The sequence below is a fragment of the Ptychodera flava genome, chromosome 22 (genome assembly GCF_041260155.1).
Source record: "Ptychodera flava strain L36383 chromosome 22, AS_Pfla_20210202, whole genome shotgun sequence".
NCBI lineage: Eukaryota > Metazoa > Hemichordata > Enteropneusta > Ptychoderidae > Ptychodera > Ptychodera flava.
In genome coordinates, this window is record NC_091949.1 from 19,236,307 (window position 1) to 19,261,000 (window position 24,694).

Sequence of the window (24,694 nt, forward strand, 5' to 3'; positions counted from 1 at the left end):
AGAAGGAAAGATATCTTGTCATTTTTCTATCTCTAAAATAAGTCACTGTATCAAATATATATTGTGAAATATTTGTGCATGTTGCTTTCTCATACTGAATTCTCACAGAGAGAACAGAAAAGTATCAGGAATTTGTCATCCTTTTCATATGAAATGCAGATTTCATAATGGTACACTTTCACTTAGCAAACATCAAGATATCTCTGAAAGTATGACGCCCGAAGGGCGCGCCAAAAATATGAAACATCCTGATATCTCTGATATATATGCCTTGTATATTAAAGTCATGCACCTGAAGGGCATGCTGAAAGATGTATGATATTAAAGTAATGAGCTTGAAGAGCACGCTGAAAAATATTGAACATACAGATATCTCTGATGTATGTATGCTTGATATGTAAAGTTGGGCGTGCTGAAAATATGACTGATTATTAAAGTTACGCGCCCGAAGGGCGCGCCGAAAATACAACTGAATGATGAATTTTGTGGCTGACACTAGCATTTTAGGCAATGATGAGCCTGTGTCAAAATTCAAAAACACACTGACCCCCCCTATTGGGCATTTCCAAAACATGGTGACCCCCCCTATCACCAAAGTCAAAAACAGGGTGACCCCCCCATGAATCCACCGCCCCCCCAGGATGAAGAAACTGACCAGTCCCTAATTAATGCAAATCAATGTTGACATCATGTTGAAACCGTTATCGGCTTAGATAAGTACCCACTTCTGCAGGGAATCCTAATCCACACAATTTTGTTTGAATACAAATACTGCTGTATAAACTGACATAAAAGATGATGCTCCAACAAAGATGCCATAGTTTTTGCCGTAATGTTCATAACGCTCAGAATTCGTGTACAGCACCGAGCGGGCACGTTCCGGATACACAGCAGTACTTGAAATTTCGCCAGCAGGGAGACTAGAAAATAATCTTGTAAGACGCGGCTGTTTAAGACTGAGCGACTTGAAACGTTCGTAGGGTCACACTCGTGACTGTGTTTTGGTAGGGATGTGTTTAAGCACAGAAAAGTTCTTTTCTTCCACTGTAAATTAGCAAAACAGACATGTTTTGAACAAATAGCATTGTGAGCCAAATACTGTCTATCTTAAAGTTTCAAGTGAGTTATTAATGAAAAATCCGTTTCTCTACTCAGTCAGTAGCCGTTGACCATTCCAAACTGCTGTCAATCACAAAGCAACGCGCAGGTATTAGCGGTCAAAATATGAAGAACACAAGAAAAAAGATCAATCAGCTATCCGACAGCATATTTCAGCAAGTAAACACAAACCTCCAGAATTGTCTTCTTTGTCAGTCAAAGTCATCGATAAAGAACAACACGTGGACAAAAAAAGATTATTAGAGGCCATGAACATTAATGTAAACAATCCACCACTCAATGTCAATGTTGGAAAATATAAGATACCACCCATCATCTATGGTGACATCTTGAAAGTCAGTGGACAGTTCAATGTCCACACTTAACACATTTCTGTGACAATGAAACGTTTTCACACCTCGAGTTTGTTCACACTTTCAGCTGTTTATGTCAAAATTATTCACGAAAGGTAATACGTTGGCACGAAGATTCATTCATTTGCATGGAAAAGATTTATGCCAGTTTTCTGGAGCAGTTGCTCGCGTCGCTTCCATATGTCAGTCATTCGAAACAATTATTCCCCACGAAGTTAGGGGGCCTATTATTATTGCCTGCATATGTATAGGCGAAAAGTGAATTTTCAGTCCAGATCAAAATTCATGTAATAGCAATAACACAGCACTTTATATCTAACTTTGCCATGTTGACAAACTAAAGTTTAGGCATTTCTGTCGTTAATTCACAGAAAAAATCATGACAAGTTGTCTTAAGATATAACAACCGTTCCTTGAATATCGCGCTCTAACCACGAATGAGGAAAAAAGACTTTCAGTCAGCAAATCATTGGTACATGAACACTTATGTGATGGCTGGTAATGGTTCGATTAACAACTAAAAGTTTCTTTATTGACTGCTGTGCTCTCTTTTATATTAGTAATTGACAGAAATTTATGCACAATAGTTCTAGATATCTGGTTATGCGTAGAAAGTGTGAAATACATTCACAGCTCATCTAAAAACACTGCATTCACACTTTAATCGACGATGAAATTCTTATACTGCACCTGACATGTCAACAAGTTTAGGCAAAAGCAAATAATGTTGAACATCGACACCTGAGTGACAAGCTCGGTTGATCTTACATTTATACGCAAATTACGTCAAGTAATATATTTTTTATAATGCTGATGTGTATAACAGGGACTCTGAATACAATCAAAAGACACGTTAGCATTTGTCCAGATATGGCAAAGGTTCTTTGACATTTTTCTGTGAACATGACCAGTCTTAGTAGCCACGACACGAGGAGGAGGGGCGGTGCGACGCGTGTGTAAAAATTTGATTTACAGACGTTGACTTAGGAGGTCTGGTTGTATCCGGCTCGACCCAGGTCGTCTCGGCTTTTCAAGAGTGCCATACCCTGCAGTAGGCTCTCAGATAAGCCTCTGAGACACATCTCCTCAGAGCTCAGAGCAGGTAGCCTCAAAGCTTCTGATATAAACTACAAATTACCGGTATTGTAAAATATAAGTGTGACTCACATTGAAACCATATTTTGAGCGTAAAGGGAGATGTATATTGTACATGCTGGTCTTGCGAGTGACCTTCGAAATTTTTACTTAGCGGGTGAAATGCAGATGATAGGAAGAACGAGAAGTATCTCTTGTGAGGAAACTTTATTCTTGATTATTAAATACATGTATTGTGGCCTTTCATGTAGTCTCAGTAACCAAGACTGCATTTGGGGGCTCTCATCCAGCCACCCCTCACAGTCTTGGATAATCCCCTTAAAAATCTCTAAGCAAGATGGCGCAACACGGACAAGAGCGATGCATCCTAGGAGTAATTAATCGCGAATGTTTCGAGACAAAAGTCACGGAATATATATCTTCAAGGTTATGTAGAAGTGGCTTTTCAAGCCCTTCCTTAGTACTGAGTCGGAACTGTGACTTTAATGTTTGGATCAGATGTGTCGTAAAAATTGATTTAAGGGAGCCGTCATTACTTACAGCCGGGGGAGCGGAGGAATTTCTGAAATTTCGAGTAATTCCCTTGCCTAATGTGATGAATTTGAATGACCCACTATCAAAAACATAAATTTGACTGACCCCCCCCCCCAACTTAGAAAAGTTAAATACCAATACATGTAGTTGGGTGGTCCCCTCTCTCGAAGATTTTTGAGAAATTGATGTGTGAAATGGTGCAATCTGAGAGATGTTTCAATCCATTTTGCACCAGAAATTGAGTAACCTCCTGCTTTCTCTCCACATTTTGAGCAACCCCCTCAATTTTTGAGAGACCCCCTCACATTCCTCCAAGCCCCAAGGCCGTATATAATGACGGTTCCCTAAGGGACTGGACAGAAATTACAAGGGGGGACGGTGGTTTTCAAAATGACGCTGCGCGAAAACAGTCACCCTTCAACAGTGTATGCAAAATGGTGACCCCCAATTTGCATGCACACACAAAAACCAGTGACCCTCTTCCATAGGCCATATCAATAACGTAATTTCTCATTTGACCTTTGAACTATCAGCTACTACTTTAACCCTTAAAAATAATCACTTTTATGCAAGATTTCAAGTAATTTGATAACAAAAGATCACATTTCACAATAAATCATTCTATCAACAACTTGCAGTACAATTTTCTGCTCAAAATCAAAAGGACAGCAGCTATGTCATGGTTTGGCTCGTAATTGTACAGAGAGCACTTTTGTTGGTCAAGAAACTTATTACAGCCTATAAGTCACTATTGAACAACATTGACCTATAAATGCACAGATATAGCAAGTTTTGTCGGAAAATGTTTAATAGATTACCCCTAGAAAACCAAGAGAAGTAAATTGATATATTTGGGTGAAATTCCAATACCATATTTGCTGTATACATTTACACTTTCAAACACCCCATCCTGACCAAGTACATTTGTATAAATTGTCAAAAACTTATAAAAAGCACAGATTTATTTGTTTAGTATTGCAAAAAAAATATTCATAGTATTCTCATAGACTCCCATGGATGATGAGTCAACATTTTCAACCACCCTATTCTAATCGAGTACATTCATGTAAGTTATCCAACTTCTATGCACAAATATTGCTAGTTTTAAATTGGAACAAAATTATTCACAGTTTTGTCAGAGGCTACCATATATATCTTATACCGAGAAAGACATAATCAGTATACTTGATTTCCTCATTGACAACATATTTGTTGAATTTGGAGGACACATTTTACAACTGTGGGTACTAACTGTGCGCCCTTGCTTGCTGACTTATTTCTGTACTCGTACGAGGCAGAATTTATCCAGAACTTAATCAAACAGAAAAAGGTCTCTGTAGCTAGAACTTTCAACTTAACATTTAGATACATAGACGATGTTATTTCAATGAATAACTTCAAATTCAGTGTTTATCCCGCTATGATTTATCCTCCAGAATTGGAGATTAAAGAAACTACAGAAACGGCCTCTTCTGCTTCATATCTGGATATTTTCCGATAGTGGTCACCTTTCTACTAGGCTATATGACAAGAGAGATGATTTCAACTTTAGTATTATCAATTTCCCACACCTCATCAGTAATATTCCGCTCTCACCGGCTTATGGGGTATACATTTCCCAGCTTATTCGATATGCAATGGCATGCAGTTCATATGGTGATTTTGTAGAGAGACATCTCTCTTACAAATTGTGAAATCAAGGTTACACCAGAGAAAGACTTGTCTCTACATTCAAACGCTTTTTTTGGCAGGATCGCAAGCTGGTAGATAAATACAGAATCTCTCTTCGACAAGTGATCGCTGATGGCATCAGTGACATTGGACCTTAGTTGGTGACCACTACCTATTTGACGATTGCGATTGATATATGAATTATGGATGGGACGATTGCGATTAATATAGTGGCTCCATATTTTTGATGAAATTCCAAAATAAGATTTCTGTACACATATGCACTTGTAACCACCCTAGTCTAATTAAGTACATTTATATCAATAACCAACGTCTGTAAATGAGCAAATATTGCTAGTTTTACATTCGAAAAATATTATTTATAGTTTTCTCGTAGACTAACATGTACAGTGAATCGACATTTTCTATGAAATCGAAAAATCAAATTTTTTGTACACACATGCACGATTTACTTCCCACTTCAAGCAAACAAAGTACATTTACTTAAATCATAAAAATTATGTAAAAGTACAGATATAGCCTGTTTTGCGGGGGAAATCGTTAATGGTTTGCCCAACAGACTCTCTTTGTTATGATTTGAAATTCATTGACGAAGCACTATGTCGTCCACATCTTAGCTTCTAATAGTTTCGCAAAAAATGGTGATACTCCCCCAAAGCCGGGCTTAAAATTTCATGACCCTTTTAAAATGCTTGCCCGGAAAATAACGACCCACCTCTAAAATCACCGGCCCTCCCTCTGTAATTTCCGTCCACTCTCTAAGACATAAAATCCATACAAAGTTCATGATAGTATGGGGTAATTGGGAAGCAAATTGAATACCCGGGCATAGTTGTACTAGTATTACTTCAGGTACGAAAGGAAAATTATGACTGAAATTTAGGGACACTACATGTTATCGGCGGTGTTTTACGGCCGATGACACGCTGAAGTTGGAAGTTGATTCGGAATGCAGTGTGTTGAAGTTTCAGTTTCGACAAAATCGCTTACAATGTACCGAAATGATATTTTACACTATCGTATTAAAATATATTGTGTGAAATCGAATCTTACTCATGGGGGATTGAGTTCTGAATCAACTCTTTGAGGTTGAGAGGTGGCTTCTGTGTGGCTCCGAGCTTCGATCAATACGAGCTCTATCGCTGCTATATCTCAGAACCCCTCTGAGTTCTGAGCGAAGAGGACTCAGCGATCTGAGGTTCTAAAAAGTCAACTCCACTGATGACTTGCATTTCTTTGCTAAATGGTGCCATCCACGATTCAGAGAAAATAATAATATGTTGGTTATACTAGAACAATCTTGATTCAAACAGATCAATGTAGCCATCGCTTCAAAAACCAAACTAACAGTTTGTCACAGTCGACCTGGAACCTTTGTATGGATTGGATAAAACCTACCTGTTAGACATGAAACAAAAATCGTTGGAGAGGGTAATTAGACACTGCAAGCTGTAGTCACAACCAACGAGCCTTGAATTATCACTACCTTTCCTGAATCTGCAATGTTCTTATTTCTAGTCATACTAATATTTCAGAAAGCACAGTATACATAATTTAACTTTTATAAATTTATTTTGTAAATGGGATTTTCCCCCTTTTCGAGCACGTTCTCGCGAGATGCAACCGTCTTGTGCTGACTGAATTTGTTGTCTTTGGCACAGGCGAACAAGTAATGAATAGTCTAAAATGTGATATTATTTTCGTAATTATAAAATGTTGATATCAGTTAAAACGAGTTAGTATTTCATCCGGGTTGATCACTACTCGGTAAAATCGCTGTACATGAATGTATGACATGGGCGGCCGGCGTCCATATACTTCTAGTATATTGGATGCCTCGGCTGGCCGGTCCCTATGCCATACCTAACTCATTCAGCACGTACACCGATTTTATCGAGTGCTGCTCAGCAGAAAGGAAGCTCAGCCGGGATGAAATACTAACTCAGTTTAAATAATATCACTATTTCATAATTATGATTCATTATTTTAATAATTACGAAAATAATATAATATTTCAGACTATTCACGCCCAGTTCGCCCGAGTCTTTGGTAGATCGTAGCTCAAAGGCAGATATATCACTACCACGTGGACTAAAAGTAGAGCGATGTCATTTAATGGACTTCCGTTGTCTATAACTGTTGTGTGTATGTTCAACAAGAAAATATGAGCCCGAGGCAGGTGTCAAATGACCTTCTGTTTCGTGGGCACATAGTCCCTCATCGGGTGTATATTTTTTTGGTAACATGCCTTTCTACATAAATTTTCAGTATTTTTGAATTGATTGGTTTGAAAAAGCCAATCAATGCTTGATTTCCATGATAGATGAAAATCCGTAAAAATATAATGAACTTTGTTATGGAATGCATAAACATATTTTTATTGTTGGTATAAAGATTTAAGACTAATTCCAGGTCAGTTCTTTTTTAAAAAGTGAGGACTATGAGGCCGTGATCGTCATCGACAAGTTGAATCCTATGGGGAAGAGACCTTCAATGTTCGAGGGATTTAGAAATCTGTTATTGGACCACCTATTTCCATAAGAGAATGTGGCAGTGTTGCCTTTGATGCCAACTTCATGAGTAGAAATCGGGAAAAGTGCATTTCTTATTAGCATAGTAACGGAGAATTGATGATTTACTGTTTCATCAACAACCATTTAGGGTAACCAAGATGGTTAAGCGTCTTCCATACGCGAACAATTATGTGTTAAAAGAGTTCAGTTGTTTCTTCAAGGGGTGATAGTTCAGCAGACGACAAGCTCTCGTCCAGTGTCGACGCCATTTTGAAAATGCCATATTGGAAGTGTGACCTTGTACTCAATTTCTCCGTTTAGGGAAACTATGCTGTCCGGTCCAAGAAATGGGGTCTATCGTGTCATGAACGCCGAAGAAAAAAGAAAGCCGTCTTCAGACCGAAGACACCAAATGTGTTTCTTGTAAACCCAAGAGCAAACGAAACCCGTATTACTGTTTCCATCACTCTCAAACAACCTCTAGACATCAGGAAAATTTAACACAATTGAGTGTGTTTTTAATGAAATCACAAACCAAAATTTGATACCCTTGCAGAAAACTTTTCTCGGTAAGGTCTAAACAATGCAACAATCATCCCTGAGGCTGTCAGTGGCCGTGAAGTAAAGAGCAGACATGTTTTGAATGTGTTTGAATTAGATATCGTTTACGATATAAAGCATGTACTGTTGTACAAAATCCTCTTCTATTCGGGAAAATAAAATCTGACAGGCCCGACTGCATTATTTCTGAAATCTTGTATAAGAAAAGACATGTATTGTTTGTATACGTATGGTTTTATTTATTTATTTTCCATATACTGTCACTAATTTAAAGTCTCATTGGCATAAAGGTCATAATAGTTATTCCGCGACCGGGCAACAAATACCTTTATTTCCCTGATTGTCACGTGTTACTATCATTCAAATTTATTGCTTAACGTGGTAATAACTTGGAAAGCAGATGGCATGAGTATGTCTTTAGAGGTGATTCCAGCGAGACATCAGGAGGAGCACCGTTCCTTTCAACCGTATTCTCGTTTCAATTTTCCACATATTTTAAGTTGATCTCACTTCATTTTCGAACGATTAAGCAAAGCACAAGTAAAAGTTTAAAACAGGCTTACGTAACTTCATAGTAAATCAGTCCAGAGAACTTAAGTCACAAATCTGAAAACCCAATGACGTTCATACTTTTATTAAAATGAACTTGTATATCATAATTAACGTTTCGAGTTTCTAACAAAGGAATGGGCAGATGGCACCAACGCGATGGTGGTGGATACAAACAGCCGAGGGTTTAGTTGTTGAGCAGAGTCTCTTCGATCCAAGTAACAACGTTTGGCACGTAACCATAGAGACCAGGTTTGTTATCCATTGCGCATTCGTGCGAGTTACGGTCTCCAATAACACCGACCAAATACCATTTGCCCTCTGACTCTCGGTACCACATCATCGGACCACCGTCATCTCCCTAAACAGTGAACAAGACAGGCACGTGAGCAAGAAAAATCGCTGTTAGCCATTTTGTGAAGGTAGAATACGCCTCGGGCAAAGATATTCGGACTCTCAAACTTTTATAATGTTCTTTTGGTCTACCACTCTTGTGGTAAGTGAGGCTTTCGCCTGCTTTGTTTTGTGAAAATCTGTATTTTTAACCCCCCCCCCTCCCCATAGAGATGGCACAGAGATGGCGGCCATTTAGAATTTCAAATATCGGTAAACATGGTAAAAGGTAGGCCATTTGTCTCTCTAGTACGGTTACTCCGCTTTAGTTGATGGGACACAATCTGTAACTTTCGTTTCTAAAAGAATGTTGAGCTACTAAATATTACCCTTTAAAGTATGGAGCATTGCGTTAAAAGTAAGCAACAGTATGGGTGATCAAATTCTTCCCCGGACTGATTTAGCAGTCAACAATAGCACTGCGTATTGCAAATATAGAGCTGCGTTGATATTGCTGACACCAAGCAGGTTGCATTCTTTCCGGAATGGGACAAGACATTGTATTCTACAAAACGGACAACAAATCAAAGGGGCAAGGTAGGGGTCGTCCCGTCTGCGACTGCGCAACTTTCTTGTTGATAAACATTGCCTCTTCCCAGAAATTGGTGATGAATGTCGAGTAAATGTGAAGCAAATTTAACCTTTGATGCATATTCATAGTTCACAAGTTTTGTAGCTTTCCAATCACTTCAAGACTTTACGAAATGAAACTTAAGTTGCGTCCTTCGAAGCTACCTCAACCGCGGTCACCGGCTTCGGTGCAGTCGCCATTTTAAAAGTTTGGATATGGATGATTGGGCTTGTGCGCAGCAACAGACCCGATTTATACGTCCCATACGCGCAAGCGCAGACAGCACGACCTCGCCCCCTTTGAGCTAATGGAGATGTAAGATAAAGTGTTCTGGTAAAATTTCCTTCAGGTGAACATTTTGCATACCTCACAGGGGTCCGATGCTTCGTCGCCAGCGCAAATTAAGCTAGGTGTGACGTCACCGTTCCATCTGGTTTCGTTATTGCAATAGTCCCTGCTGTGGATAATCACACTGTTCTGAAGAAGTACTGGGGTGCCAAAATTTGCTGCATGAAAGAATTTCATAAAAAGCCATATTACTCGAGAGGGAGATCTTTGGACAATATACGTCATGACTGTAAACTAGGAAATGCCGGAGGCAGGTCGTTGTTGTCAACACTTCCACCACCACCATAATCGTCGTCGTCATCATTGTTACACGTATTTATTCCTCCTTGCTGTCCATAAGCTAATTACAAGATCGTCATAGTAACGCCATCGCCATATTAAATTGCTATCACCTTATCGTTATCACTTTCATTTTCTAAGAGGAATCGACTTATTTCCTTCACTGTATAAAAATTTTAAGTCTAATCGTCGCCATCTTTTCTTCCATTTGAATGTTTATGTAATATCCTAAAATCTTTCCGTAACTCCTTCAGACTAGCTTTTAAAGCGTTGATATTCCTGTCTAAATGACCTGTCGGTGTCATTAAATATTTTCCACCATTTCTGAAGTTTAATCTTTACATTTATGAAGCTTTTGTCACCAAATAGTTCGCGAAAGTAACTTTACCGCGATTGGTTTCCATTTATTTTAATAGAGAGCGACGATTTTCATGGATTAATTTTGCATTGTTTTTGTTTTCGCTGAGAGTACAAATAGTTGCCAAAACTACATGTATGTGGCCATGTGTTTTGGATGGCAACACCTCTAAAAAAATCATCTATTCAAATGTATCCGCACAATCCGACTCAAAAGTATGGCCAAAAAGTGATGCACATATCTCGGCGAGTACGATATGACATTCTGCCTATAAAGAACATTATTGTATCACTGAGACGCTGCAATTGGGGCTCTGAGAACACTAACCCGCTAGCGTGCTTCCCCATCCAGCGACATAAGTTACAGTGCCGGCTGAGTAGATGTCATCCTGTGCCGGAAGACAAATGTCAAGATGCCAGTCATTGACGAACGTGATGACGCCTCTGATTTTCAACAGGGCGAAATTGTAATCGTCTTTTAACGCTGCGTAATCAGGATGGACAAAAATTTCCTCCACATCGTGAGTGGCCTCAAATGGGTCGGGCTGGGTGTAAATGTGGTTACCGGTACCAATATCGTACACCTGGGGATTGTTCCTGAACCTGGGGTTGAGAGAGAGAGAGAGAGAGAGAGAGAGAGAGAGAGAGAGAGAGAGAGAGAGAGAGAGAGAGAGAGAGAGAGAAACAACTAACTACTGTTAACGCACTGCATTTTCACTGTGCGTATCTGAAAATGGTCGTGCTCAGTTAAGGTGAGCGTAGCAATCATCCATACTGGCTCCAAACGTAAAGTTCTGTTGTCAGTAACTTTAGATGCGTTTTCAATTTTTTATCATTTGTAAAATACTCTTTCTCGTTCTTCTCCCAAAAGCCCAAAGTTAGAATTGCCAACACTGTCTAGAATTGAGCCAACACTGTCTATGTAAAACACGATTGGAACTAATTTGAGATAATTGGATGGTGAAGTAATGTGGATTTCATCCACAAATGTAAACTCATCTCCTGTTCTTTTTACGTCATACACTTGTTTGTATGAGTAATTTGTAATATTGCAACATTCAGCTATAGGGCACCGAACATTTTTGAGAAATTTGAATTATATGAAAATCCAATTATCCCAAATCCAATCGTGTTGTAATGTAATGCTGTGGGTTATTGGTCACACAATTTCAGTGCAGACTAGATCTTCATTGTACATGGGACATACATTGGTTTTTGTGTTTACAAGACTTAAATTCGGTGTTTCATTATATTTGAAGGAGTAGAAGAAGGAGAACATAATTGTCAGAACTAAAATCATGAAAAATTGCGGCTATCTACTTTTACAGTAATACATTTGTCTGAGCAGAACGGTTATATAGTTGGAAGTAAATTCAAGTTCGGACACAATTTTAAATCCACAATATTGATACCTCACCGTGACTTTGAACTCTAAATCACACTGCGACGATTTGGCCATGAAATTACAACTACTATATTAGCCCGTGACTTGTTACAAATGTATGGATGATACGACAAAAATGAAATTCCTCCAACGTGAAATCGACCGAATTGTCAGTTTTCAGATGTTATGTGTCTGCTCGCTGTTATGCGGGTCAAGTACTCTTGCTTTATGTGAAATGATATTGTACTTACAGACTAACACAAGACGCGGCGGTCAAAACCCAGCGATTGTTGATGATCGTTGCTCCGCACTTATGGTCATAAGATTGTTGGAGGGTAGCCTGCAAGCGCGAGGTAAAACATGATTAGCGTTGTGAGTGTTCACCTGAAAACACGGCGAAAAAAATCGTCTTTCAATGATTGCATGGGTGTGCCAGAAACTTCTTCCAATAAGGGAGCATTCTCTTTTTACGGGGGGGGGGGGCGCGGCGGTAGAACTTAAGCGACAAATGAAATGTAAAAAGCGACCCCATTCCAAATTAAATTTGTAAAATATGACTCCCAAACTTCATCAATTGTAAAATATGACCCCCCCCAAAAAAAAAATCATTAGATTTGATTCATTAACACTTTGCACCGTATGGCGAAAATTGGGCCTTCAAAAGTGTTTCCAAGTAAAAGAGTGACCCTGCACAATTATCATGCAAAAAAAAAAAAAAAAAAAAAAAAAAAAAAAAAAAAAAGAGACCCTCCACCAGATGTCACAGTGAGTATCAATGATATCTTAATTGACATATAATTTCTAATTTGACCTTTCAAAGAATCCTTTTTAAAACTTTTTAAACTTTACAAGTTACAAACTTTTTAAACTTTTCACTTGGGTGAAATTACAATATCATATTTTTTTCACATCTGCTCTTTCAAACATAATATTCTCATCACAAACATTTAAATCAAATGTCAAACATTTATAAAAGCACAGTTTCGCTAGTTTTGTATTGGGAAAAAAGCTATTCATAGTCGCCTTATAGACTACAAAATATAGAGAATCAACATTTTCGGTGAAATTCCGAAATCAAATTTCTTACACACACATGCACTTGTTCCCACCCTAGTGTAATCGAGTATACTAATATCAGTAATCGAGGGTCTATAAATACACAGATTTAGCCAGTTTTTGTATTGGAAAAATATTCATAGTTTCCTCATAGACTGCAATATATAGTGAATCAACATTTTGGTGAAATTTCGAAATCAATTTTCTTGCATACACATGGACTTGTAATCACTCTAGAGTAACCGAGCGTCTGTAAATACACAGATTTAGCTAGTTTTGTCACGGTATTGGAAAAAAATATTCATACTTTTCTCATAGACTACAATGTATAGTGAATCAACATTGTGGTGAAATTCCAAAAGCAAATTTCTTGCACACACTTGGACTTGTAATGACCCTAGTCTAATCAAGTACACTAATATCAATACTCAAGCATCTCTAAATACACATATTAAGCAAGTTCTGTATTCAAAAAATATATTCATCCTTCCTCATAGACTACAATATGTAGTGAATCAACATATCGGTGAAATTCCAAATCATTTTTCATTGATTGTAAAATTTGACCCCCCTTAAAAAACAGTTTTGTAAAAGTCAACCCCCTGATTTCACCGACCCCCTCCCTCTCCGTTAAAAACGAATACTCCCTAAGAACTGAAAGGCTCGCTAGTTAAAGTTTCACTGTATCATTATATGCATTCTCGGCAGATTTCCGAATTATGATTCTGGCCTTAACAAAAAGTGCTGTTTAACCCTTTGAGTGCTGTATTTTTCCCACCAAAATTTTAGTCCAATATTTTACAAATTTTTAAGAATTTTCCTGTAATTTTACTGATAATTTTGGACCAAATGAACATAATATTTCATTGGCCTCAGTTTTTTATCAAAATTTTGGCAAAAATATGACAAAAATTGACTGAGGTATATTTTATAAGGGTGACAAAAATTGACTTTGGCGCTCAAAGAGTTATATCTACGTACTATCCATGGCCAACTGCCAGGAACAGCCTCGTATCCTCCGATGACATCTATACTTAATGATCCATTACCGGGAGACAGAATTGGTTCGATATTTTGGTCTCCGCATCTTACAGAGTTACCTAACGAGCAAAACGACATAAAAATACATAGTTATGAATCTGGAGGTAAATCCAGCAAATTTGCTGGTCACAATCACATTCACTCAACCATTTATGATGGATGGACCGTTTCGTAAAAGAGCAAAGCCTACCCCTTTCCAACACTCCAGTCGGTGAAGAAGCCATCCAAGCGTACCTCGATGTTATGGCTATAAAGCTTAGGGACTGGTCAGTTTCTTCAGCCTGGGGGGGGCGGTGGATTCATGGGGGGTCACCGTGTTTTAGACTTTGGTGATAGGAGGGGTCACCATGTTTTTGAAATGCTCAATAGGGGGGGGGGGTCAGTGTGTTTTTGAATTTTGACACAGGCTAATCATTGCCTAAAATGCTAGTATCAGCCACAAATTTCATCATTCTGTTGTATTTTTCGGCGCGCCCTTCGGGCGCGTAACTTTAATAATCAGTCATATTTTTCAGCACGCCCAACTTTAACATATCAAGCATACATACATCAGAGATATCTGTATGTTCAATATTTTTCAGCGTGCTCTTCAAGCTCATTACTTTAATATATCAGACATTTTTCAGCATGCCCTTCAGGTGCATGACTTTAATATACAAGGCATATATATCAGAGATATCAGGATGTTTCATATTTTTCGGCGCGCCCTTCGGGCGCCTTACTTTAATAAATCAGAGATATCTTGATGTTTGCTAAGTGAAAGTGTACCATTATGAAATCTGCATTTCATATGAAAAGGATGACAAATTCCTGATACTTTTCTGTTCTCTATATGAGAATTCAGTGTGAGAAAGCAACATGCACAAATATTTCACAATATATTTTATACAGTGACTTATTTTAGATATAGAAAAATGACAAGATATCTTTCCTTCTCATTGATGCAATTATTTTCCTTTGTGTCACAGGTTTTCTGTATAAAGATGCTTTTTTATGAACAAAATAACAGGTAAAAACGGCAGTTTTCGTCATTATTAGCTGTGCTTTTATGGTTTTAATGTTACGAGAAAAGGTCCTCTCAGACACTGTACACATCAGATTTGGCTAAAAAAGCTCTCTATGGCTTCCCAGGAGATTTAATTGGATGGCTGGCAAGTCTTAACACCCATCAAAGATTTGATTCACTGCTTTTTCCTCTTTGATATTAATGATTGACATCCATTTCTGTACAACAGTTCAGGACATCTGGTTAAGCATAGAAAGTGTGAAATACATTCACAGCTCATTCAAAATACAGCTCATTCAAAATGTACTGTATTCAAACTTTAAGATTGACACTTTGAAATTCCTATCTTACAACTGACATGTCAACAATTTCATCAAAACATAGAATGACTATTAAAAATAAAAATATATGTAATATACATATATGTATACATACATACACACACACACATATATATATATATATATATATATATATATATATATATATATATATATATGTATATATAATTTATGTCCACCTTTTTTTTTACTTATGTCACGCGCCGGGGGGTCACCCTGTTTTCAAAATTTGGAATAGGGGGGTCACCCTGTTTTCAAAATTTGGAATAGGGGGGGGTCAGTCACTTTTTGACGTCGGCAAAAAATAATCTACCGGCCCCCGGGCCGAAGAAACTGACCAGGCCCTTATTGAGGTAGAGTGGGACTTGGGGACAGATAATCGGACTCTTAAACCTTTACAAATACATTTTGGTCCACCACTTGTGTGTACATGTATGTGTGTGTATGTGTGTGTGTGTGTGTGTATGTGTGTGTATGTGTGTGGGGGGACTCATTTTGGAGTTCATAAATAAAGGTTTTCACCCTCTTAGTTTTTCGAAAATCGAAAATTATATTTTTCCCAAGGACCTGATGTAGGGATGCGGCCATTTTCAATTCTAGACAAACTGGCAAAATTTTGGGTATTCTGTCTCTCCAGACCAAAATTATATCCTTGTACCCTGATTATTATTTTTGATTTAGTAAGAGAATGGTTGAAAGCTTCTTTTTGAGGACAATTTTGAGCAAAAGTTGTCTTGCCGGTACTTCATTGTCTAAAACCCCTCTGAAGTTTTGTATGATATAATAAAACTGGTACTAGGAGGAATTTCCGTGTTCACCTCTCTAACTTTACTCTCCGACTCTACTGCCTCCCTTGCTCAATTGCGCTTAAGGCAGAACGCGCTTCGGTGACAGATATTCGGAATCTCAAACCTAAACAATTCTTCTCTGATCTACCACTAGTGGAAACTAATTTTAAAGCTTTTCGGGTAGGAAAATTTGTCGTTGTCTCAGTTTTCCAAAATCAAAAAATGTATTTTTCTCTGTACAGTTAACATATGGGTGGCGGCAATTTTGAATTTCAAATATCGGTAAATGTAGGGCAATTTGTTTCTCTCGTTTCACACTATGCACCCTGACCCCTGAATTTTATTCTTGATTTAGTAAGAGAAAGGTTGAAAGTTTCACTTAGGAAAGTTTGAGCAGAGGCGTTAAGTCTTTCACTTTCGAGGCGTGTGCTACCTTAAAGGTATACAGTCACCTGTAATCTAAATATGCCCATATATGGTCAAAGGGGCGTTCCTTGGTATTCAAAATACCCATGTGAGGGCGCTGTTTTTAAAAAGCGGCCACCCGTTTAAAGTCTGTGATTGGTTAAGTTTCTCTTTCCATGGTAACTGTGGCAAAAATGGAACAGGTGACAGTATACCTTTAATGTGGTGGTACAGAAATCTTTGTCCCTCTTTACTCTTCTCTTGGCACTAGCATTCCATTTAAGAGAGTAATAAAAACAATTTTAAGAGTGCAGCCTTCATATTAATTCAAAGTAACATTTCAAACATACCGAGGTAAACGATGAACAACTTGCTGGAATACTCTAACCGGAATTAAATTGTATGCTATTCTCAGAATAAAAAATATACGGAAAGGAGACTGCAAAATGCCTCGAAATTGAAAAACACGTTTTTCGCTGTATATGACATGTGTAAATAATATCACTCTTATGAGCAGAGATGCTGTTAGTGTATATAAACCAAAAACACGAGGAAATGTCAGATAAAAAATGTTGAATTTTTCATGATCAGTAAGTGGTGAAATGGTTGCAAGTGTATGGTGGTCAAAGAAAAAAATGCTACCAAGATCGAATTTATTTTAATGTAATTTGTACATATTTGTAGGCTTAGGAAAGAGTAAAGTCAGTTGATCGGAAAAATATCTATGAACAACCAAAATTAGTACATTTGGCCTTTGCAAACGAAATCACACAGGTAAGGAAACACGGACTTACTGGGACAACCGATCTCGTCTTCACCGTTGGGACAATTTTGGACGCCGTCACAACGCTCTTCGATAGGAATACAGAATCCGGTGAGGTCATCGCCACATCGGAAAGTAACACCAGTTTCACAGTCGACTGAAGGTAAAAAATGGTTGACAACAATGGTTAAACAACCATTTATTCTATCTTCCGGTTTCTATACATCGAAGTTCCTCCAAGTTAAGGTAAAATAGAGGTTCTGACTCTAACAACGTGTACGATACAAATAGAATCATGCCAAGGCGTATATTGCTTTACACGGGCTTGTTAAGCCTGTGGGGTTTTCAGGTCCCCTTATTTTTGAAAAAAAATCACAACTTTATTGTCCTCGTAATGTTAAGAAAGAGTATGAGCGGCCATTTTGCATTTCAATTACCAGTAGATTTAGGTAAATTGTTTGTTCCCTTGTCCACACCTTAGCAATGTGACCCCATTCGTCACTCCGTATTAAGAAAGATTAAAATCTCCACAGAGACAACACAGGGATGGCGGCCATTTTGAATTTCAAACATCGGTGATGTTGAGTAATTTGTTTCTCTAGTACCAAACTTTGCACGGTGACCTCTGATTTTTATTCCTGATTTGGTGAGTGAATGGTTGAAAGTTACAATGAGGAAAGTTTTGAGCAAAAGTTAAAGTCTTTCACTTTTGAGGCGCATACACGAGGCCCCGGTTTACGTTCATGTTAAAGTTAACTTGAAGCAATCTAGTTCTGATTTTCAAAAAAAACCACAAGGTTACAACTTTTTGTGGGTTGTTTCGAAGTGATTTGTTAAAATTGTTATGATCTAAATGGATCGACAATAGCGAGTGCAGGACCATGAAACTAGTGAAAATGTGATTCCTGGTGGCTCATGCTGACTAGAAAGTCGAACATTTCGTGGCAAAAATGTTAAGTTCACCTGTCAGTTTCTTACAAAGGAAGTGGCTATAGCGCTGGTATGATCATCGTTTATACTGGACGTGTTGGCCTGCGAAAGCATGGGGTTGTTCAGAACACCCACCTGGTACATCACGAGCATTCCAGTTGGCGTGGAAGCCGTAATATTCAACGCTGCCGTCGGTTTTAAACACTACGTGCATGATTTGGCTGGTTGAAATTGTTGGATTTGGCGGTGAATGTCCACACATTACACGAAGAATAGGGGCTGTTTCGTCAAGACCGTCGTATGCTGTCACGCTGTCGTAACGGCAGTTAGGTGCAGCCTCGACCGAGAAGTATTCGAACTCTAGTTGTATAGCCTGAGAGAGAGAGAGAGAGAGAGAGAGAGAGAGAGAGAGAGAGAGAGAGAGAGAGAGAGAGAACGGTGACTTATTGGTCTTCCTGACATTGTAAGTCTTAATATTATTTGCTATGAAATACTTTATTTAAACTTACATCTTGGAGAATAGTATCCAAGTCATTAAGTGGCATGATATTATTTCAGAGCAGTTCTTGACAAAAGTAAGCAGTCGTGTGTCAAGTTTCTCATCTGAATTATCGTCCGAGACTGGATGTTAAAGAAAAACGTAATGATTACCTGACCCAAAATCACAGACGTTTCCAGAACCCACTCACAGTGGGCGTTCCTGTCGTATCGCGAATAATTTGGAGGGTCATAGTTCATAGATGTGAAGAACCCAGTAAGACCAAAATGATTCCTGTCATTTCCACAGCCGGAGTCTGATGAAGAAAGACGTATATGTATTTGACAATGTTATGTGTGCTGAACGTCCAAATACCTTTCCACAATGTTTGAAAAGATGATTTGTATTTAAAACAACTTGCCCCGCTACCTTTTACGTACTCAGGCTTTCAGATGTCCCGGAGCGGGTATGTTTGCCAAATACTAGATTTCTCGGGGTGAAAGTATATTGATATTTAACCCTTGTTGAGGATAAAGTAAAGTAATAACCAGGGCGTGTTAGAACAAAAGATCTTGGAAGTGCGCATGCACAAGCATATTGTTTAATGTAGAATGATATAGCACAGTCCCTCTAGAGGGACTGTGAATATAGTATTTATATTTAACGTGGCTTGGTCGAGTGGTAGTTCGGTCGAAATCGTTTCGGTACGTATATTGTTCTTTGTGGTCCGTGCTATTCCCGTTACTCGTGTACGAGGCCGGTAATAACGCACATACAGGCGAGTGGTACATCATAATTCGGTTACTTTAATCACGATACGCGTACATGATAACAATATTTAGAAAGGTCTGTCGTCTGCAAAGACGTGGTCTACCAAAGTCGAAGAGACTGGGCTTCTCACTGAAGTCGGTACGTCAAAGTATCAGAGCGTCTACATCTCTGTACAGGAATGCGTCAAGAAGTTAAGTGTCCTTTAGTATAGAAAGTGTACAACTTCGATCGTCTCTAAATCTGCATATTGTCGTGCCTTGCGTCTATAATTAACTAAAGAATTAACTAAGGACAGTCGGCAGGAGTGAAAGAACAGGAAGGTCGCTCCCACAGTAGTAGATATGTAGACAAAGTGCAGGAGGTCCAGCTTAAATGTCCGGTCAGTGTTAATGACTTACTGCAAGCTGTTGTCCAAACAAAACAATACATTCACTAACAGCGCATGAACTGTCACATCAAACAGTCTCGAAGATAAACAAGGGAATCAGTCTCACGATGTTCCACGTGTAGAATGGGTTACTATCGGTCAGAGTCATTGTCAGTCGTAAAAACTAAATTCAAATGATAAAATACTAAACAGGGCTATGTCACAATATATAGCGCACTCGGATGCAGTCTTACCGAGCAGGATATACGGTAGCATTATACTCTCCACAGTCGCTGTGCCTTGTTTTGTGCGCGCCGCGATGGGCCTGCATTCGAAGGCTGTGCAGCTGTGAGCACGCGCTGCCAGACACAGCGACTGTCGGTTCTTGCAAGGACATGAATATTCATAAGGGTAGTGACGTCAAAAGAAACACCTATCTAACTGGGCGGAGAAAATTTTTACTAGTAGCTGGTAGACTTATATACGCAGTATGTTTTTATTTTTCATTTTTCATTTTATTTGGCTATGCTACCTGTCATTTTTGTTTTGATTAACGGATGTGTGGTGTTCTATAAAGTACCCGGATCAGGCAGAAATCCGACCGGTCGCTTGCAAGAACGTCCACTGGGGATTCGCGTCGCGTCTCTGAAGGGCGCGCGCCGTGTTCCAACAGGGAAGAACGCGAATCACAGGGTCTCTGCCAGACTGGATATACGGTAGCATTATACTATCTATATGTTTGCCGTCATGGCAGAATGAATAAAGCGCCGCGTTTTTAAACAGTCGCTGAAACATGGTGTGGATTGATCGAGAAAATCATCTCGTGCTTAAAATGATGTGAAACTATTCAAACATGTGCAAAATGTGCATTCACCAATGTCATGCTTGGCAATCCTTGCAGGCATGATGTTACAGAATCGTCGTTTTGTATGCATAAAAACTGCGCACGTGCACCTATGTACTACCTATTCGCCGTAGCAAGCGCAAGGAGGGAATCAGAACTGTACATACGGTCCGTACGTGTAACATGAAAGATCATGACTATCATTCACACCATAGAGGAATATCCTGTAATTATGAAAACAAATCGTGCAAATTCCCGAGGTTTAAACCAAGCAGCTACGCTTTCGTTTTCTACAAAAATTATCATCTTGGGAGTCTCTTTATATTACTTAGCTAAGGAGCTGTTCCTTATTCGCTGAGATTTTAACCTTGACTATCCACAATGTCTTGAAATTGACTCTTCCTCTCCTAATATCACCTCGACGAAATTTCAAAAATACATCCTGAAATAAAAGGAAATCGTCTTTGATCCTATGACAAATGTACTAATGGGTTTATCATCGGTCGACCATTCACTAGTACAATAAAGGGGTTACAACCATTGACTGTGGGCAGAATACAATCATTAAACCCAAAAAGTAAAATCTATAACGAATTACTCAACACTATTGGAAAAAAAAAACGCGAATGAGGTCCATCCTCGAACCTTAAAAAACCAAATATATTATTTAACAATATTGCAGAGCTCTGGTCGAGAAGAGATGTTCTTTATGGGTGACTGCAAGTTTCTTATTGTGACGTGAACGATGATGAATGGATTCTCGGAAAAGTACGTAAATCTCGACTTTCACTTACGGCAATAGAATTAAAGGCCCAGTCCCTGTAACTTTTGACAATTTTTTAAAGAATTTTGTGTTCGTACCAGCTCAGTTTCTATATCTGCTCCAACAAGGTGCTGAAATATTTAGAACCCAGCGTGTCAACACTGTATTTGTGATGTGCTCTGCGTTATTTGTGCTGGTGATCGAATTGTTCTACACCGGGGAAAAAAGGACGCATGTTGTTCTACAGACTCAGGATGCCCGACAGATCATGTTATAGCAGTGCAAACAACGTTCGTGTACACCCCTTCAGGTCCGGACTTGAATTCAGTTTTTAACAATAACAGTGCACGTCCACACACATGCACACCGCATTTACAAACTATATACTGAGTACTTAAAGAGGCACTCCCATTTGGTAACATTTTTAAAACACATTTTTTTAATGCCAACGGTCAATATTTGACATGGCGACTGCGCGCGGATCGCGAGATATCGATAAAAACATGTCCTCAAAAAAGTTAAAGTTTGAATTCCGGTGGCCCACCTGAATTCAGCTTCCAAACATAGAACGTTCGGCACTGGGGCCATTGTCAACTAAGCTATGGAGTACGAGTCTACGCTGACGCTGCTGTACGCCACAGCAGTACCACTCGCGTCGGTGAGCGGTCATGTCCCATGGGAGAAAGCCGAGTCTTACTGACTCGGCAAAAAAACGAAAAACAAAGTTTGCTGATTCCACCAGAATTCGCATAGGTGACTAGCACAGATAGGTGCGGTTGATACATAGTATGCATAGTGGCCGCCGCGTGGTATGCGCGCATACCACACGCGGCGGCCGCTATGTATCGAACCACGCGTAACTGTGTGGCAGACGACAAAATGTAGTCATCAGAGGCAACTAATATTTTACACATAAAAACTGATATCTATGTGGTATCGTTTAAAAATTTAATACAACTGATTGAGAATAATGAAAACGACAAAAACTAAGGAGAAGTTTTAAAAAAGAATTACCAGAGGTAAAGGCATTGATAATGATGTATATAAAGCCATCGCAGTAGGAGGTAAATTAGGCTTATTGCGTCATTCGAACGTTTTTGGACTCCTTAGAATATCGTCAATCAGCACGACAACACACTTTCGGGCGATTTCGGGTCATAACCAGAAACGATCGTAAAACTTCGGGATGTGAAAAATACGCTCGGGAAATGACATGTTTTTATCGATATCTCGCGATCTGCGCGGAGTCGCCACGTCAAATATCGACCGTTGGCATTACAAAAATGTGTTTTAAAAATGTTACCAAGTGGGAGTGCCTCTTTAACGTTGAACGCAACTCGGGGACAGAAATTCAGGCCTTCAAATTTTATCACTTTTCTTCTGACCTACCACTTGTGGGGGCTCATTTTGAAGCTCTTGGCGATAGAAAAGTTTTCACCGTCTTAGTTTTTCGAAAATCAAAAATTTTATTTTTTCTCATATAGTTAACACAGGGATGGCGGCCATTTTGGATTTCAAATATCGAGAAATCACAAGTTATTTGTCTCTCTAGTACCAAAGTTTGCACGGTGACCCCTGATTTTTATTCTTGCTTTGGTAAGAGAATGGTTGAAAGTTTCATTGAGGAAAGTTTGAGCAAAAGTTTAAGTCTTTCACTTTCGAGGTGCATATTACCTTAAAAATGCCGTAGACGACCAAGAAACTGTAGTTGATACAAGGAACAAAAACGCTAAAAAATATTGTAAGAAATTATAGCTACAGTAGTAATAACAGGTAGACAATCGTAAAATTCATCACAAACATGGTCAAGTAAAAGTATAGTTATTGACGTAATGTGTCCTCGGATATTTAATCAATTCCTTGATTTAAAGAGTATTTTAAAACTTAATGTAAACGCAGGGACTGAAACACTAGATGAATATCCACGTTTCACGTTTTCTATCGTCATAGTAACAAGAAAGATCCGGTGTGTATTTTGTGTTTGCTTGGTACAGTTTACGATCGACAATATCTTTTAAATTCACATAAAGGCAAGCAAGCCTGTCTTGAAATTCAAGTGATATTAATGTGTTACAAAAATGTCATTTTATCATTGAGTCTCCCTGATGCAAATTATTAATAACTATCACAGAGTTTCAATAGATGGTCACTGTGTGTCTGTTCATAGTCGTAGCCTGTTTCTTCCAAATTCAGCCTACACACCATTCTGTCATTCCACGTAACCCCTGCAATCTTTCGAGTATTTCAGCTTTTCAATGGTTCGACACTGATTTCTGTCTAAGCTACAAGTCTGTAAGCCTGCTACTAATTGTACATGTCCCTGTCAACGAAATAATACACACTTCCTACCGAGTACAGATCGTGCCAATGTTCACGTGTAAGTTGAAGTACAAATTTTCTGATCGGCAAACGACAAATCGCAAAGTGTTTACCCTATTATGGGATAGACCCGTGGCCAAAAAAGACTCTGAGATCATCGTAATCGGGAGATGGGAGGACTAGAAGAGTTTCAAAGTTTGAAATGTGTTAGCGAAGAAGATAAACGCGATGGAAGCGTTATCTATGCAACACTGAGTTAATTTCAAAATGGCAGCTGTGTGTGCAGCACACACATGTACAGTTTGTGCGGAATGCACTCTATACCAGATACCGCGTTTAGAAAAAAAAGCGAATACCCTTACCTTGCCCAAAGGCGACTGCAACAAGTGATAGGATAATTAAAATACGCATTGTTGTCGTTGTTGGAGCGTCGATTCGATATGAGAGCAGAGCAGGAGTAAAGTTTGATATATATGGTTTATAAGGGGCATGTGAAATCGGCGTTTGTCGTCATCTGGTTTTTGATTAATAATTTGATTCGTCACAGTGAGACAGGTCGCAAAGATAAAAAACCCGCCATTACTATCCCTCTATAAACAAGATCGGCTGTAGCAAGTTGTTCCATCAACGTGACACAGAAATATTTCAGTCCAACAATTATTCTGTCGTCGGTAAATTGATAATTTCGTTTTTTAACTGTATTTTTCGAACAACCAAGACTAGATTCTTACAGTGTGATTATAAGATGATTTACAAGTATGTTAAAGTTTTCGATGTTTTTGCTCACAAGCTGAATAACTGAATATCTGTTATCGATGGCCGGAAGATTCCACCAGTAAGGTGGGGTTAATTGCTTAATTGCCGGCAGTATCCTGCCGTGAGGTTATTTCAATGTCATAGTAGAACCATTTCCGTTCAAGCATTGTCTGCAGATGTCACTCCTTCATGAGAAAGCGATAGGTTTTTGCAGGCAGTTCCTCCACAATTGTTCTGTGTTTCAGAAAAGGCGATAAAAAAGCTATTAGGCTGGTTTAAATTTGTGTAAAGCAAACTTACAGATAGGCATTGGAAATG

The 24,694-nt window shown here is 38.8% G+C and overlaps 1 protein-coding gene across 1 annotated transcript; it reads right to left on the reverse strand.

Moving 5' to 3' along the window:
- Positions 1 to 8,485: 8,485 nt before the first annotated feature.
- Positions 8,486 to 24,127, reverse strand: LOC139122890 (chymotrypsin-like elastase family member 2A). The gene is made up of 9 exons (XM_070688733.1): positions 23,983 to 24,127; positions 18,730 to 18,872; positions 18,214 to 18,451; positions 17,180 to 17,305; positions 13,786 to 13,904; positions 12,000 to 12,088; positions 10,693 to 10,967; positions 9,747 to 9,886; positions 8,486 to 8,777 (listed from the first exon to the last, which is right to left on the reverse strand). Exons 1-9 carry the CDS (start codon positions 24,029 to 24,031, stop codon positions 8,604 to 8,606), a joined length of 1,353 nt encoding a protein of 450 aa, XP_070544834.1. The 5' UTR covers positions 24,032 to 24,127; the 3' UTR covers positions 8,486 to 8,603.
- Positions 24,128 to 24,694: the final 567 nt, after the last annotated feature.

What these genes read in the sequence shown, in the direction of transcription:
- LOC139122890 (XM_070688733.1), bottom strand. Translation starts at nt 24,031, where the DNA reads ATGCGTATTTTAATTATCCTATCACTTGTTGCAGTCGCCTTTGGGCAA. An exon ending in TGCAGTCGCCTTTGGGCAAG is followed by an intron (nt 18,873 to 23,982) that starts GTAAGGGTATTC and finishes TTTCTTCATCAG; the next exon opens with ACTCCGGCTGTGGAAATGAC. An exon ending in CGTCTGTGATTTTGGGTCAG is followed by an intron (nt 18,452 to 18,729) that starts GTAATCATTACG and finishes TCTCTCTCTCAG; the next exon opens with GCTATACAACTAGAGTTCGA.